The sequence below is a fragment of the Arabidopsis thaliana genome (genome assembly GCF_000001735.4).
Source record: "Arabidopsis thaliana chromosome 1 sequence".
NCBI lineage: Eukaryota > Viridiplantae > Streptophyta > Magnoliopsida > Brassicales > Brassicaceae > Arabidopsis > Arabidopsis thaliana.
This window is the reverse complement of record NC_003070.9, coordinates 27611311-27628569: the sequence shown is the minus strand read 5'-3', so window position 1 is coordinate 27628569 and position 17259 is coordinate 27611311. Positions and strand designations below refer to the sequence as shown.

At 38.6% G+C, this 17259-nt stretch overlaps 4 protein-coding genes, 1 long non-coding RNA gene and 1 pseudogene across 9 annotated transcripts; 2 read left to right on the top strand and 4 right to left on the bottom strand.

Annotated features, from left to right (window-relative positions):
* Positions 1 to 244: 244 nt before the first annotated feature.
* AT1G73470 (uncharacterized protein) lies at positions 245 to 3454 on the bottom strand. Of its 3 annotated transcripts, none has more exons than NM_106006.3 (12): positions 3276 to 3454; positions 3085 to 3163; positions 2901 to 2988; positions 2623 to 2772; positions 2246 to 2377; positions 1999 to 2149; positions 1875 to 1913; positions 1715 to 1789; positions 1503 to 1562; positions 1308 to 1372; positions 1100 to 1190; positions 245 to 1004 (listed from the first exon to the last, which is right to left on the bottom strand). In NM_106006.3, exons 1-12 carry the CDS (start codon positions 3360 to 3362, stop codon positions 966 to 968), a joined length of 1056 nt encoding a protein of 351 aa, NP_565065.1. In that variant the 5' UTR covers positions 3363 to 3454; the 3' UTR covers positions 245 to 965. The 3 variants fall into 3 exon arrangements, with proteins under 3 accessions (NP_565065.1, NP_849881.1, NP_001185391.1); NM_001198462.1 differs by having other exon boundaries at positions 856 to 1022; positions 3276 to 3421; NM_179550.3 differs by having other exon boundaries at positions 3085 to 3454.
* AT1G73460 (Protein kinase superfamily protein) lies at positions 3430 to 9035 on the bottom strand. 2 transcript variants are annotated; one of them, NM_001334596.1, is made up of 8 exons: positions 8675 to 9035; positions 7299 to 8492; positions 5520 to 6879; positions 4952 to 5231; positions 4588 to 4695; positions 4229 to 4507; positions 3984 to 4127; positions 3430 to 3859 (listed from the first exon to the last, which is right to left on the bottom strand). In NM_001334596.1, exons 2-8 carry the CDS (start codon positions 8446 to 8448, stop codon positions 3671 to 3673), a joined length of 3510 nt encoding a protein of 1169 aa, NP_001319375.1. In that variant the 5' UTR covers positions 8449 to 8492; positions 8675 to 9035; the 3' UTR covers positions 3430 to 3670. The 2 variants fall into 2 exon arrangements, with proteins under 2 accessions (NP_001319375.1, NP_177488.2); NM_106005.4 differs by having other exon boundaries at positions 7299 to 9035.
* A 439-nt stretch (positions 9036 to 9474) lies between these two features.
* On the bottom strand, positions 9475 to 15150 carry AT1G73450 (Protein kinase superfamily protein). Its single transcript, NM_106004.4, has 7 exons — positions 13568 to 15150; positions 12030 to 13341; positions 11378 to 11657; positions 11086 to 11193; positions 10725 to 11003; positions 10248 to 10391; positions 9475 to 10123 (listed from the first exon to the last, which is right to left on the bottom strand). Exons 1-7 carry the CDS (start codon positions 14712 to 14714, stop codon positions 9935 to 9937), a joined length of 3459 nt encoding a protein of 1152 aa, NP_177487.2. The 5' UTR covers positions 14715 to 15150; the 3' UTR covers positions 9475 to 9934.
* Positions 15151 to 15219: 69 nt separating this feature from the next.
* On the top strand, positions 15220 to 15954 carry AT1G73445 (annotated as a pseudogene; the record flags this gene model as incomplete). The annotated part of the gene is made up of 1 exon: positions 15220 to 15954.
* AT1G73440 (calmodulin-like protein) lies at positions 15755 to 17216 on the bottom strand. The gene has a single exon (NM_106003.3): positions 15755 to 17207. The coding sequence runs from the start codon at positions 17150 to 17152 to the stop codon at positions 16388 to 16390; it is 765 nt and encodes a 254-aa protein (NP_565064.1). The 5' UTR covers positions 17153 to 17207; the 3' UTR covers positions 15755 to 16387.
* On the top strand, positions 16657 to 16954 carry AT1G09383. The gene has a single exon (NR_139615.1). It is a non-coding gene; the product is annotated as an other RNA (long non-coding RNA).
* Positions 17217 to 17259: the final 43 nt, after the last annotated feature.

The window sequence follows — 17259 nt, the reverse complement described above, 5'->3', positions numbered from 1 at the left end:
ATTTTAGCTATTAAAATAAGAAAAGAATTAAAAAAAAATGCCACAAGTATTGGATAATATTTTTATCCAAAAAAAGTATTGGATATTATCTAACCATATGTTAGTTATTTTTAACCTTGTCTCCTACGTCACGTCATCATTTTTTGGACGATTATATAATAGAGGTTTCGTGATATCAAATTTCAATTTGAATTTTATTCATCTTTCTAAAACAATAAAAAGTCTTGTTCTCAACGAGGGCCACAAATAAATTAACCACATGTTTTGAAATAATAACCACAAAAACAAAAATGACTTGATCACTCCGGATTTTGGTAACCCCATATACTGATACACCATGTATGTTCACTCCACACTAATAGAGATTTTAAGACATAATCGAGGATCATTTATACCAAGTCGGCTATATAGGACAACTCGATAAAATCTAAATAAGTCTTCACAATAAGAAATAAAAGTGTACTACTAATCTAGTAATAATTCACCTAGTAACGCATTATTTTCGCGACTATAGCATAATTAGTTTTATAATGACTTGTTGAGTTGTTGTCTAGAATAGTCTGAAATTCCGACAAAAAGGCACGTGAAGAAACGCGGCGGCTTATCGTCGTGAAAGAAACAAGAGCCGTTGCTTTCGAGGATTCGCGGACCACACACGTGGTAAGCACTCAGAGGACTAATATCTTTACCTTGTTTCGCGAACCCCACACGTGTCACAGTGAACCCCACACGTCGCTTATCCGCTCGTTACCACTAAGGAATCAGATTTTTTTAAAATCTGTAAAACATGTTTCCATGGCTCCAAAATATTGTTTCGCAAAACGCTCAATTCTCTGGACCACTCTCTATCTACTCGAGTAACGTCTAATTTGATTTCAACCACAAGCGAATTATACGAGTGTGAAAAACATTGTTTACCGACATAGTTCGTAGGGACACTGAGATTGAGAAAACAAACTGTTACTTCATTTACAAGGTAGCCTGTATGTCCTGGTGATCCGAATCTGCAAAACAAAACAATCCTTTTAAACTCATTAAATCTAGTCAATGAGATCTTACTACAAAACAAATGCAGACTTTGGTGCAAAAAGAGAAGTACCTGTGCAAATGCGTAAATTGCTCTTAGGATTCTAGCGTAGTCAGTCTCGAGCATCTGAATCACTAAGTCAGCCAGTAATGTCCCCCACATCCTGAAGATTCCACAATTATTGTCCGGACATAAACAATTTAAGAAGAATTAGATGCAGATTCATGTGCATATGTAATGTAAATGCTGTGTTAGATCGGATTAGGGGAGTGGCTATTACATGGGGCCAAGTAATTGCATCGCTGTTTTTAAGCCAATGTATCTGGATGCAGCCCCTGCAAATCCCTGTGATCAATTTAAGGTCACTGTAATCACATTGTTAGGCGAAATGTAGTTTGTGTAATGAAGATAGCTCAAAGGCAATAGAGAGATAGAAAAGAAAAGAAAAAAAACGAGAGATGGAAAAAGTAAATACATGCTTCGCTGCTAACAGAGCTGCTCGAGATTCCAAGTTAATGGCAGCAAACTGCCCACCCTGTAAAAAGAGGTTAACGTATCAACATATCAATCAGTTACATCATTGACATGTAATGCTTCTCAGGAACTTCATGATATAGTGCATCGCAAATCCCTGAGTGATGATGAAAAATTCTTATGCAGCATGATGAAATAAATACAGATGCAAACCTTTTTTAGCATCTCTTTCCTAATCTGGTAGTTGGCAGCTTCAAGGAATACTTTTCCAGATAGTTTCTTAGCCAACTATATAGGGCCAGAATATACCAGTTATTTGTATCGCCTCAGAGAAGAAGAAGTTTAAACACACAAACTGTTATCGATTTCATACCAACTGATAAACTTTGGCGAATGTGATCATGCCACCACCCTGCAAGAAAATTGAAGAAACAAAAACACAAGCTTGAGAACAAAGATATTATTTTAAAAAGTGAAACACCTTAAAACAAGACTACCTTCAGAATCATAGATTGGACCTCTGTAGCACCCACTTGTAGTGCGGCAAGTAGTTCAACTTTCCATTTACTGAGCCCGAGTTCTAAGCTTCCCTCTGCCTCTGAGACTTCAGAATTTTCCCACATGCCTGGAAAAACCCCTGATGCTTCACTATATGGATAAGTTAGAGGTTACAGCGGAAAAAAAGACAAAGAACTCACTCAATTGAAATAGCGTGCATTGAAACAAATGAGTCACCCTGAATACCTCGAGAAATTGTCGACAAGATAAAGAAAAATCTCTGCTTCTAGGTCTTCGGTTGGCAATTGGCTGGAGCAGGGAATATTCAAATTATTTCTCACCGCAAGTAAAACGTTTCTGTATGAAGGCCTCCAACCCCTATACAATGAAAAAGTGAACTCAAAATCTTTGGTTCTGACCCTCTATGGACATATATAGTGAAGAGATAACGGATCAATTTCACCTAGATTAATACTGAAGTTGGTAACAGAGTCAATGCAACAGAGTAACTAATCAAGGATGATATCTACTTCATTGAAAACTTAATACCCTAGTTTGCATCCTAGTTAAGCCTAAAACAAGAAGCTATTCTCTAATGTCAAGGAGAGAACAAGCAAGCCTACCTGAGTGTTGAACGAGCATCTGCAGCTAGAAACAAGAATCTCGATTCAAGAGCTTCGATAAAACCATCTCGCACTTCAATGTCTTGGCCTATCATAAGCCGGTCACCTCCTCCTTTGTTTGGGATTGATTTCAGCAAAGGGCTGAAGTAGCTGTGCTCACCAAAACAAAGTAATCCCAATACATTATAACTTAAGAGCACAAAATTCACATCATCACATAAATTCTGAATCTTCCAACACTATAATTTGAAAAGTTTAATCAAGGCATTGAATTTCACCTGGGACCAAAAAGGATTTTCTCAAGCTCATATAACTCGGAATCGGTAGCGAGCTCGAAAACTAAACGGAGCTCCGGATCATATGTAGCTGGAAAATCCAAACATTCACAATAAGGGTTAACAAAAACGCTCAAATGCAATGTACGGAAGAAAACGAGTGAACCACAGAGCTTCCTTTTCCAACCTTCCGATGGCGATTCTGAAGCCGCAGTAGAAGCTAAAGCAAACCCTAGCTGTTTCCTCCGCCAGCCGGTTCTAGGAATCTTCAAAATCACAACCGAAGAGCAAAAAAAAACGAAACGGTTGGGAAGATGAAACCTATGGAGAGACACACTGAGAGAGTGAGATAGATAGAAGAGAGAGAAAGATTACTACTTGAAGAGAAAGCTTGTTCAGATTCAGATGACTAGAGAATGGGCAACGATGCGGAGGAGCTACGACGGCGACGGAGACACTGGTCATCTGAATCAGTCACTGAGCGATGAGATTGTTTCTCTTCTAAGTTTTTTTTGTTTTAATTTGATTGCATAACTAATCCTGAATTATATTATATAGTTGTAACAATAAAAATAACATTCATGAATCATTAATCAAAGGACTAACTACTAAGGATCAGTAGATGATACAAAAAGTTTTACTACTTAAATCAGTTCTAAGAGAATAATAATCACAAGTTTAACAACACATTGTTACACTCTAATCAAATTTCACAAATGTTTTTCTTCTTTTCATCTCAAATTTCACATTTCCACTAATCAGACACCAATTGTTTAAGCAGAGATTGGTTCGTATGGATATGAAAGCCAAGGGTGCTTCAGAGCCTCTGCTGCAGAAGGACGCTTCTTTGGGTTTATCTCAAGAAGATGAGCCACAAAGTCTGTGAATCCTTGGTCTCCCATTGGCAGCCGATGTCTCAACGATGTTCTTTTTGGTATCAGGTACTCCAATCTGTTGCTTTCCTGAACAAACAATTTTTCCAGAGAGAATGTTCTTTATTAGCATATGTTTCTTCCATTCAACTTAAGAGTTGCAGAGTTTTTGGAGTTCAGGGAATGTTCCTTTAAGGTCTCTGGAAACACTAACCTGGTTCCGCTCATAGAGCATTCGGTTTTTTGTGAAGTATTTGTGGGAATCACGTCCCTTGGTAAGCATTTCATTATCGAAAGATCCTACGATTCCCATAACCCTTGCTAGCAAACTGGCTGGCGAATCATTCTGGAAGAGAACCTGCAAAAGTAACTCGATATTAAACACGGATTCACCTTCTTGTCCTCAAAAATCAACAACCAAACTAGACAATATTATCTAGCTGAAATTCCAGAACTTACGTTGCCTGTACACAGTTCAGCCAAAATGCACCCAAGAGACCACACATCTATCTTTTTATCATAAGGAAGTCCCAAAATGACTTCTGGTGCTCGATATGACCTTGACTGGACATAGGAGCATAGGTGGTCTGTCTCGAAACAGCTACTTCCAAGGTCAATGACCTTTATTTCACATCTGCTATAACTTTTAACCAATATGTTCTCAGGCTTCAAATCACAGTGTATAAGTCCAAGGCCATGTAGAAATTGAAGTGATTCGAGACACTGGATAGTGATTGACTGTACAGAACGATCCCAAAGAGATTAGAACTCGGATTTATACATATCTATTAAGAATGTTAATGATGAAGCGGACAAACCTGCAATCTTGGCATCGTGAAATAAACTTCACCACCTGATTCTCTGTTAAATTTGTGGAATTCGTATAGATTGGCCTTAAGAAGTTCACATACAATTAGCAAGTGCTCCTGCAAAGAACATTCAGGGAATCCGTTACACCAAACAATCCACAAAGAGATATAATAATGCAAACCTACTTAGTTTATTATGACCCCTTTATATTTCAATAAATTGGCATATATGTGAAACTTTTAGAAGTTCATAACACAGCTTCTTAGCGACTTTTTCCTGATTAAGTGGTTTCCCTATATAAAGTTACACAATTTGCCCCTATTGATATACTATAGCAAAACCAAATTTTGCAAAAGGGATGTGATCACTTACGCGGTAGTAAAAGTAATCATACAACCGTAGAAGATGGTATTTGTCAGCAGGATCATGCTTGTTGACATACTTCAAAAGTTTTATCTCGTCAAGACTCTGGTCAAAAAAGTCTTTGTTGTTCTTTATGATCTTTATACAGACATCCATTCCTGTCTGTAAGTCATGCGCTTGTATGGCTTTACTGAAGGCTGCTGATCCAAGGTACTCAGTGACATGGTACCGCCCAGCAATGACCGAATTTAAAACCACGTTAAAGTTCTTTTCCTCTTCGAAACCAGTCCTGATAAATGCCAAACAAGTAATAAGAGAGCAGCACTCAGCTATGTCGAAATATTTTGACTACTTCAATCTTGGGGATAACTTTTCAAAAGTAAAATGGTTAAAATCAACTGAAGCAATATAGTTAGTTCAATTAGTTATGCTAATTACAGTTTTACTTAACATGATGTTTCTGGGCTGAGCGCAACAAGTAGAGACTCAGAGACAGATGCTCTTTTAAACAAGGTAACTTCTTACTTACTTTCTATCTGTTTTAGTTTAAACCATAAAAGTTGGGGAGAAATCTTACCTGTTTTTTCGATGCACAATTTTGAGGTCAAAGGTTTCAAACTCCTCCTCTTGGGCCTTAATTTGTCTAACTTGCTCTTGGACAGCCACTGCCTCTTCATCATCAAGTGCTGTCGCATTGTCATCCTCTATTTCACTACTATCATTTCTATCATCTTCTTTATCAGCATGCTTTCTTTCTTCACAAGCATAATTTGACAGAGAAGAGGGAGATGAGTTTAGAGATTTTATGGACGTTGCATTATTATCTTTCACAGAACTATGAGAACTTGATGAATCACTACTTTTTCGTCTCCAAGTTGCAACCATATCATCCATAGCTGTTGAAGCACTCAAACGTTCGGTGTTCCTATCTCTGGTTACCGTTTCGTGATTGCCTGACCATAATGATTTACTAGATTCCGCATGCATTGACTGCCCATCTTTTTGGGACGAACCAAACGAAAAACCACCATCAGTTTGAATCTTCACATGAAAACTTCCGCTTGAATCATTATCTGCAATGTAATCTGGACCATCATTTTTACTTGCTTGTTGTTTATTCTTGTTTGGGGCATCAATATGTTTCTTATCTGACTCGGAGTAAAGTTGTTTAAACCTGGATGCTACAGGATCATGATCACGGGAGTACTCAAAATCTCCCTCACTGCTACCTCCAGCCAAACTGTCACGTACTTCACTGCCAAAATCAGCTGCATCACTATTAATACCCACGCCAATTGACCTGACCGAATCATGCTGATCATCTTCGACGTAAACATCATCACGATGAGATTTTCGATGGACATTTATGCCTTTCTTATCACCTAACATGAGAAGTTCATTTGACTGAGCTACAAACCCCTGCCAAACAGGCTCATCACGCATCGAACTGAGCAATTCCTCATCCATTAAATGCCCATCATATTGGGCTAATAAATCATTTTTCTTGCTAGCTGGATAAATTTCTGAGACTGTAAGTCTTCGGTCATTTTCTGAAGAAATAGGTTCAGCATCTTTTGATTGGAGATACTGTTCTCCAGATATATAAGAAGCCTCCTCGGCATAAGACTGATCATCTGCGTCTTTGTTTGCATCTCTTTCATGGTGATCAGGACTTCCACGGGTCGTTCCTTTCTCATGATCACTTGGATAATCAATTTCATGGGCAAGAAACCATGGTTCATCTTCAATAGGTTGTCTGACATAACCAATGTCGTCATCATCCTCATACTCATCAGAGTCCCAGTATTCATTACGATAGTCAACAGATTCACTTAAACCATCACCAATAGTAGCAAAACCCGAAACAAGATCAGATGCGTCCTCTGCTATTCCCTGACTTACTGAAAGCCAGTTTCCCCCAGTAGATTTTTTCCCACCTATATGAAATAATTAGGAGATTAAAACTTACTTTCACACCTGAAGTAAAACTGGTAAGGTTCAAGTTGAACTAAAAAAAAAGTAGAAAGTGAAGCGACATGGTCCTTATAGAAATCAAAAAAAAAAAACAGAGTGGGAAAGGAAGACAATGAGAGCAAACATTTGCAGATAAATGCAAAAAGCTAAACAATTACTTGCTTTCTTTGGAACTGATGCTGGTAATTTGCCAATGCATTGTTCTAATTCATGAGTTCATCAAAATTCAAACATGTTACTTCAGCAGATTCGCAGAGTAGAAATATGATAACCACAGTAGTTCCTATAGGAATGAAGGATATGAGAAAAATGCATGCACTGTCATTCAGCAGTCACAATGGAAACTTTGCAGTTGTACGGCTACATTGTCATGCAATCTAACCTGATGAGCTAATTTCTTGTCCAATGGGAACATCAAGGTATGAGCCTATGAGAAGGGCGTCCTCATCATTGATTAGCCTTGGACCTGAACCATCACGTTCAAATTTTTCTTCACAGTGAAGACTCAGAGGATTGTCTTCAGACTTGAGCTTAACAGGAGGAAGCCTAGGAAACTCTTCCTTGCGGGTATCATATACAAGTGGAAAACCTAAGCTGCTGATATTTTTGTCATCAAAAGTGGATTGAGATTTACCAAAGAATAAAGCTCTTGCCACCTCACTCTCCTGCTCCTTGATTGCCACCCTCACATCACTAATGTCTGCCTTCTTCTTTCCCTCTCTCTTGTCCGAGCTGCTAACCAGATTGTAACTGTTTGACGCATCCCCTCTCGAAGATTGAAAAAGAGTCTTAACAGAACACTCTCTCCAGTTCGCTGAGGTATCTACGACATCTTCAGATCTTAAAAGAATGCTACCCTTATAGCTGTCATGCTTTCCAGAGTTTTCAACAAGCCGATGAATCTCATTTGGTTCCTTTATTTTCGACCCGGAGTTCCCTTTACTAGAATTTCCAGACCATGAAGTACTCTTATTGCCAAAGAAAACGATATCTTCACCAGTTTCCACTATCTTCTTATCGATATCAGCGAAATTCCCATGCCTCGACTGTTCGAATGCATATAAATCCACCAAGCTGCTACTACTACTATCATCAATGTTTCGAGAAGGCTCCACGGTGCCATTTCTGGAAGTAAATTTATAGGAATGGGCATCAGGAGGAGCAGCAGCATCACCTGAATTCTTGGAGAATGTAAAGCTCATCTCACTTGATACAACTGGTTCCTTCTTGCTCGGATTGTCCGCCGTCGCACCATTTTCCCACTTGATAACAGACCCATTGGTGCTAGTCCCACAGTCTACCTCTTTCACAATCAGCTCCTTGGAGACTTCACTATCTCGAGAACCTGACCTCCGAAGTTCATTACCAGCAGCCTTTTCATTTGAATCTTTATCCTCCAGCTTAAGTTTCTGAAGAAAGCCATTAATGTCAGACCGGTTATTAAGCTCATTACGCAAAGCTTCCTCAGCTTGAGAGAAGCGATTATTCCTAAGAAACTCTAAAATCCCATCAACAGAGCTCTGGTCCGTCATTTACAATATACAGGAGAAGCACTGGCAATAAAACTCCACCAATCCTGTACCCAACAAAGATGAAAACTTTTCTCTGTTCAGATGTTGTCTGATACCCAGAACCCTCTAACGAAAACAATTTGAAGAATCTTTCTACCAAAAGACATTAGAAGAATCAAAATCTGCCCAAAACCAATACTTTCAGTCACATTTCAGAAACAAGTTTTTTCCGGCAAACCAGACTCACGTTTGCTCATACGGAACGATGCAGCAGATGCGAACTTCAATAAGAGCATAAAAACCCTAAAAATCCTTAGAAATCATGCTCCAAACGCGCCATCGAAGAGTCTGGAGATCCGGAGAACCAGAAAAATAAAAATAAAAATTTAAGAAGACAAGGAGGAACAAGAGTGGATCCAACGAGAGATGAAACTTCTTCAGGCACGGCGAAGGAGGAAATGCGTTTACAGATCAAACGAGGAAGAAGAAGCAAGGAGAAGACACGCACGTTGAGGTTTCAATGGATGTAATCATTTCGGACATTCACTGGTAAACTTAAAAAAATTCCTAAATTTAAAATTAGGGTTCTTTCTTCCAATATTACAAAATTGTCTTGTACTGAATTTTTTAAAATGATACCATATTGCTAAATTTCATAGATTATTATGATTCCAATTGCTTTCTTTAGAAAATTTTACACGAAATTTTGTTTACAATCCAAAGATAGTTATTTTCAATATAAAAAAGGTAATTCGTTATTTCATAATGCAATTTTTTCCTTATAAATTTTTATTCCGCAAATTTTCATTTGTTATACATTTAAAACTATCAATCAATTCAAAAATATTGTAATCCTTCCAAAAGTTTGTGACCTAAAGTCGCTTCCGAATCTCTTTAGTCATGTTTTAGAGTGTGGACTATAAAAGTATTTTTTTTTTGTTCCACTAATTATTGGTACTGAATTGGGAGATGTTAGAAACAGAACAGAGACAAAGATAAACCACAAAAGAGAACAATGGACTCTCTCGAACCTACAACACTAAGAACCCGAGAACCAATTTTTTTTTATGTCCCATTGATAATACCATTCACCACCTTACAATGACCACCAAAGGAGATTCTCCCGCACAGCACTCTCTGAAATTTACTTCTATATATGACACCTAAAATGATCAGTACCCTGTATATATATAAATTACATAAATGACATTTATAAATCATAATCAAATGACTAAACTACTAAGGATCAGCAGATGATACAAAAAAGAGTTCTACTACTTAGTCTGTTCTAGGAGGATAATAATCACAAGTTTGACAACACAGTGTTACACTCTAATCAAATTTCACAAAAGTTTTCTTCTTTTCAGCTCACATTTTGACTGAAGGAGACAGCCACAACTTGTATTAAGGGTCACCCACCAAAGGGGCTTGAACCTTTGCACATATGAGGTTTCCATTAATCTGAGGTTTTGCGGCTTTTAGTAGCTTAAGTAAAGACACCAGTTGTTTAAGCAGAGATTGGCTCGTATGGGTATGAAAGCCAAGGGTGCTTCAGAGCCTCTGCTGCAGAAGGACGCTTCTTTGGGTTTATCTCAAGAAGATGAGCCACAAAGTCTGTGAATCCTTGGTCTCCCATTGGCAGCCGATGTCTCAACGATGTTCTTTTTGGTATCAGGTACTCCAATCTGTTGCTTTCCTGAACAAACAATTTTTCCAGAGAGAATGTTCTTTATTAGCATATGTTTCTTCCATTCAACTTAAGAGTTGCAGAGTTTTTGGAGTTCAGGGAATGTTCCTTTAAGGTCTCTGGAAACACTAACCTGGTTCCGCTCATAGAGCATTCGGTTTTTTGTGAAGTATTTGTGGGAATCACGTCCCTTGGTAAGCATTTCATTATCGAAAGATCCTACGATTCCCATAACCCTTGCTAGCAAACTGGCCGGCGAATCATTCTGGAAGAGAACCTGCAAAAGTAACTCGATATTTAAACACGGATTCACCTTCTTGTCCTCAAAAATCAACAACCAACCCAGACAATATGAATAACCAGCTGACACTCCAGAACATCAATGATGCAGTTACCTTTAACTCCATCAAGTGTTAGTATAAATGACACAAGTTTCTGGTAAATTTCTGTTTACTTAATAGCCCGAGAATCAAGTTCCCATGTAAGAAAACAAATTTATGCGGATATGGAAATTTTCTATCTCTTCGAAACGTATTTTGCATGAGAAAAAATAATACATGATGAAGCAAAAATCAGAAATGCACCAAGTCAATGGAAATGCAGGACTTACGTTGCCTGTACATAGTTCAGCTAAAATGCACCCAAGAGACCACACATCTATCTTTTTATCATAAGGAAGTCCCAAAATGACTTCTGGTGCTCGATATGACCTTGACTGGACATAGGAGCATAGGTGGTCTGTCTCGAAACAGCTACTTCCAAGGTCAATGACTTTTATTTCACATCTGCTATAGCTTTTCACCAATATATTCTCAGGCTTCAAATCACAGTGTATAAGTCCAAGGCCATGTAGAAACTGAAGTGATTCGAGACACTGGATAGTGATTGACTGTACAGAACGGTCCCAAAGAGATCAGGAATCGGATACATATACATATCTATGATGTATGGTAATGATAAAGTGGACAAACCTGCAACCTTGGCATCGTGAAATAAACTTCACCACCTGATTCTCTGTTAAATTTGTGGAACTCGTATAGATTGGCCTTAAGAAGTTCACATACAATTAGCAAGTGCTCCTGCAAAGAACATTCAGGGAATCCGTTACACCAAACAATCCACAAAGAGAAATATTGCAAAGGTATTAAATAAAAGGCATATGGTTCACACTTGTGCTAAAATTGTTGAAGAGAAAGACACAATTGGTCACTTTTGATATACAGTAGCAAAACCAAATTTTGCAAAAGGGATGTAATCACTTACCCGGTAGTAAAAGTAATCATACAACCGTAGAAGATGGTATTTGTCAGCAGGATCATGCTTGTTGACATACTTCAAAAGTTTTATCTCGTCAAGACTCTGGTCAAAGAAGTCTTTGTTGTTCTTTATAATCTTTATACAGACATCCATTCCTGTCTGTAAGTCATGCGCTTGTATGGCTTTACTGAAGGCTGCTGATCCAAGGTACTCAGTGACATGGTACCGCCCAGCAATGACCGAATTTAAAACCACGTTAAAGTTCTTTTCCTCTTCGAAACCAGTCCTGATAAATGCCAAACAAGTAATAAGAGAGCAGCACTCTCAGCTATAAATAAAAGTAAAAAATTAAGACGATGATGAAATTTTTTTAGTTCAATCTTGGTCTAACTTTTCAAAAGAATATACTTATCCAAGATATTTACAGCGAAACATATCAACGTAAAATAATTTCTCAAAATTGGACCGGATCAATACAAAACTGAAGGAATGTAGTTAGTTCAATTCATATGCTATTCACAATTTTACTTAACATGATGTTTCTGGGTTGAAACGCAACAATCAGAGACAAAAAGAAAACATCATGTGTGGCTCTCTAAACAGGAAATAAAGCGATTACTGATGTAATTTAAAACAAAAAATTAGGGAGAAATCTTACCTGTTTTTTCGATGCACAATTTTGAGGTCAAAGGTTTCAAACTCCTCCTCTTGGGCCTTAATTTGTCTAACTTGCTCTTGTACAGCCACGGCCTCTTCATCATCAAGTGCTGTCGCATGGCCATCCTCTCTTTCACTGCTATCATTTTCTTTCTCAGCATGCTTTCTTTCTCCGCGAGCATAATTTGACAGAGAAGAGGGAGATGAGTTTACAGATTTTATGGACGTTGCATTATTTTCTTTCACAGAACTTCGAGAACTTGATGAATCACTACTTTTTTGTCTCCAAGTTGCAACCATATCATCTGTAGCTGTTGAAGCACTTAAAAGTTCAGTATTTCTATCTCTAGTTACCGTTTCACGATTGCCGGACCATAATGATTTACTAGATTCTGCATGCATTAACTGCCCATCTTTTTGTGACGAGCCAAACGAAAAATCACCATCAGTTTGAATCTTCACATGAAAACTTCCGCCTGAATCATTTTTACTTGCTTTCTGTTTATTCTTATTTTGGCCATCAATATGTTTCTTATCTGACTCGGAGTAAAGCTGTTTAAACCTGGATGCTACAGGATCATGATCACGCGAGTACTCAAAATCTCCCTCACTGCTACCTCCAGCCAAACTGTCACGTACTTCACTGCCAAAATCAGCTGCATCACTATTAATACCCACACCAATTGACCTGACCGAATCATGCTGATCATCTTCGACGTAAACATCATCAAGATGAGATTTTCGATGGACATTTATGCCTTTCTTATCACCTAACATGACAAGTTCATTTGACTGAGCTACAAAACCCTGCCAAACAGGCTCAGTCCGCATCGAATTGAGCAAGTCCTCATCCATTAATTGCCCATCATATTGGGCTAATAAATCGTTTTTCTTACAAGCTGGATAAATTTCTGAGACTGTAAGTCTTCGGTCATTTTCTGAAGAAATAGGTTCAGCATCTTTTGATTGGAGATACCGTTCACCGGATAAATAAGACTCATCCTCTGCATAAGACTGATCATCCTCGTCTTTGTTTGCATCTCTATCATGGTGATCAGGACTTCCACGGGTCGTACCTTTCTCATGATCACTTGGATAATCAATTTCGTGGGCAAGAAACCATGTTTCATCTTCAATAGGTTGCCTGACATACCCAATGTCGCCATCATCCTCATACTCGTCAGAATCCCAGTATTCATTACGGTAGTCAACAGATTCACTTAAACCATCACCAATAGTAGCAAAACCAGAAACAAGATCTGCTATTCCCTGACTTACTGAAAGCCAGTTTCCCCCACCAGATTTTTTTCCACCTATATGAGATCATTAGGAGATTATAACTTACATTCACACCTGAAGTAAAATTGATAAGATTAAGGTTAAACTAAAAAGGTACAAAGCGAAGCGACATTGTCCTTGTAGAAAGCAGAGTGGGGAAGGAAGAAAATGAGAGAAAACACTTGCAGATACTATAACATGAAAAAAAGCTAAGGTATGAAGACTTAGCAGTTGTGCGGCTGCATTGTCAAGCAATCTAACCTGATGAGCTAATTTCTTGTCCAATGGGAACATCAAGGTATGAGCCTATGAGAAGGGCCTCATCATCATTGATTAGCCTTGGACCTGAACCATCACGTTCAAATTTTTCTTCACAGTGAAGACTCAGAGGATTGTCTTCAGACTTGAGCTTAACAGGAGGAAGCCTAGGAAACTCTTCCTTGCGGGTATCAAATACAAGTGGAAAACCTAAGCTGCTGATGTTTTTGTCATCAAAAGTGGATTGAGATTTACCAAAGAATAAAGCTCTTGCCACCTCGCTCTCCTGCTCCTTGATTGCCACCCTCACATCACTAATCTCTGCCTTTTTCTTTCCCTCTCTTTTGTCCGAGCTGCTAACCAGATTGTAACTGTTTGACGCATCCCCTCTCGAAGATTGAAAAAGAGTCTTAACAGAACGCTCTTTCCAGTTCTCTGAGGTATCTATGACATCTTCAGTTCTTAAAAGAACGCTACCCTTATAGCTGTCATGCTTTCCAAAAATTTCACCTAGCTGATCAATCTCATTTGGTTTCTTTATTTTCGACCCGGAGTTCCCTTTACTAGAATTTCCAGACAATAAAGTACTCTTATTGCCAAAGAAAACGATATCTTCACCAGTTTCCACTATCTTCTTATCGATGTCAGCCAACTGTTCGATTGCATATGAATCAACCAAACTACTACTACTATTATCATCAATGTTTCCATAAGGCTCCAAAGTACCATTGCCGGAAGTAAATTCATAGGAATGAGCATCAGGAGGAGCAGCAGCATCACCTGAATTCTTGGAGAATGTAAAGCTCATCTCACTTGGTACAAACGTTTCCTTCTTGCTCGGGTTCTCAGCAGCCGCACCATTTTCCCACTTGATAACAGACCCAGTTGTGCTAGTCCCACAATCTACTTCTTTCACAACCAGCTCCTTGGAGACTTCACTATCTCGAGAACCTGACCTCCGAAGTTCTTTACCATTAGCTCTTTCATTTGAATCTTTGCTTGAATCTTTTTCCTCCAGCATAAGTTTCTGAAGAAAGCCATTAATGTCAGACCGGTTACTAAGCTCATTACGCAAAGCTTCCTCAGCGTTAGAGAAACGATTATTCCTAAGAAACTCTAAAATCCCATCAACAGAGCTTTGGTCTGCCATTTATTGACCTTTTGCAATAAAATCCCACCAATTCTGTAGTAACCAACAGAAAAGATAAATACTTTTCTCTGTTCAGATGTTGTCTGATACACGAAACCCTCTTAACGAAAAAAAATTGAAGAATCAAAATCTGCCTAAAACCAATACTTTCAGTCACATTTCAGAACCAAGCCAAGAGAAGATTTTTCAGGCAGACAAGACTCACGTTTGCTCATACGAACTCCAATAAGCGCTTAAAAGCTTTAAAAATCCTCAGAGCTGAAGATCCGGAGAAAAAAAGACGTGGAAGTGGATCCAAGGAGAAATAAAACTTCTGCTATGCGAAGAAGAAAATGCGCTTTAAAATTACAGGTCAAACGAAGAAGAAGACACGCACGTTGAGGTTTCAATGGATGGTAATGATTTCGAACATATTCACTGGTCAATTAAAATAAAAATTCCTAAATTTAAAAATTAGGGTTCTTTCTTTTCAATATATATTTTTTTTTTTTTTAGAGAAAACAAGAGTCATCATTAAACAAGTAGTCACCCTCAGCTCTTATACAAACCTCTATAAAAACAGGAAAGCTTCATGGTTTTAAAGCAAGCAGAAATGGACCTCCCATTTCTCATCTATTATTTGCAGATGATTCTTTGCTGTTATGTAGAACATCTGAAGAGGAATGTTCATCTCTACTCACTATTCTCCAACAGTATGAACAAGCTTCAGGTCAGTCCATCAACTTTCAAAAGTCCGCTATCACTTATGGTAAAGGAGTTAGTGAAGAGGAGCAAAAAAAACTTGGACACATTCTCGGAATCCACAAAGTGGGTGGTTTTGGAAGATACTTGGGACTTCCTGAGTTTATTGGGCGAAACAGAACTAATGCGTTTTCTTATCTTGCTCAGCGAATAAATCAAAAAATGGATAATTGGTACAATGCATTCCTTTCACCTGCAGGTAGAGAGGTCCTCCTTAAAGCGGTGGTAACTGCCTTTCCCTCCTACAGCATGTCTTGTTTCTTGTTGCCATCCCGGTTACTTAATCAAATTACTAGTGCTATGAGAAGATTTTGGTGGTCTAGCACTAAGGATAGACATAAAATTCCATGGGTGGCATGGAAGAAGATAACAAATCCAAAAAAAATAGGAGTATTGCTGCTGTGTAGATGCTTCATGGCTTTCAATGACTGACTGTGCAGGAATAGGTTGGGTACTCTATGATAAACAGGAAAACATTATTCTTAAAGGAATGGCATCCATACCACCAACCAGCACACCAGAAGAAGCTGAAGCAGAGGCACTCAGATCAGCACTCTTTCAAGTTGGACGCCTAGGCTATACAAATGTACTGTTCTGTGGTGATGCATCAAACTTATATCACAATATCGCCGCATTGGAGTCCAATGAGAGTCTGCCAAAAGGAACCACCACAAACAATGATCTAGCATCATATATTCAGGATATCAAGAACCTTGCTAAGACTTATATTTCTTCTCAGTTCTGTAAAATTCCTCGTACTCTTAACAATGTAGCTGATAAGCTAGCAAAAATAGCAAGGTCTAAGAAGATGACTTATGTAATATCCTGGACTGATGTAAGTTGAATGTTTTTAAGTAATGCAAAGGTGACGACAAAAAAACAAAAAAAAAACAAGTAGTCACCCAAAATCACAGCCTAACTTACAGATTAAATCAAGAACCTTTCAACATGCGACATCGCGACACAATCTTCCTGAACTCATCCAAGCTTAGCTTTCCGTCCTTGTCCATGTCAAAGCAACGAATCATGTCTTGTAATTCCTCTTCTGTCCATGTGAAGTCATGCACAGTTGCCATTTTCGCCACATCTCTCAGAGTAATGAACCCTTTTCCACCTTCATCAAACTGACAGAAGTACATGACCAATTCATCCTGTGTCATCTGCGTCTTGCTCATCAATTCCGGTCTTTTCTTCTTCATAGTTGCAGCCTCTTTATCGCTTCCTGCAACAGAGCCCTGTAGAGAAAGCGCTATTGCCTTGTCTAAGTCATCATCATCCTCACCAAGGGAAACTGATGTATTCAAAATCTTCCTAGATGAGACTTTTCTCTTGGATGCAGAGGACTTGTTCTTTCTTTTACACAGAAACTCCTCGTCTTCGTCTATTTCTTCTACTTCGTCATCGTCCTCATCACCATCACCGTCGGCGATTACGGGTGTATAATCATCGTCTTCTTCACCGGAATTCCGCTTAACTCTACGTTTTTTCGAAACTGGAGATGGTGACAGAAGAGCCTTGGCGGCTTTAGAGATGCCGAGTGCATCCAATCTCGCTTTGTTCTCAGCGATCCTTGACAACCTCTGCTTCTCATATTTCGAGATCGTCCCCTTTGTTGGCTCCGATTCGTTGCCGGAACTCGAGCTCGAACTCTCTCGTTCACTTCCTGAGCTCTCTCCCTCCGATTCTCCCCTCGCCATTGTTAGCTAATTAGGGATTTGTTTCTCCAGAGTTGGGATGTGTTTTCTTTTCAATATTCTTATGTCGCTGTCCTCTTTCCATTATATGATAAGTGTGTATGTATATA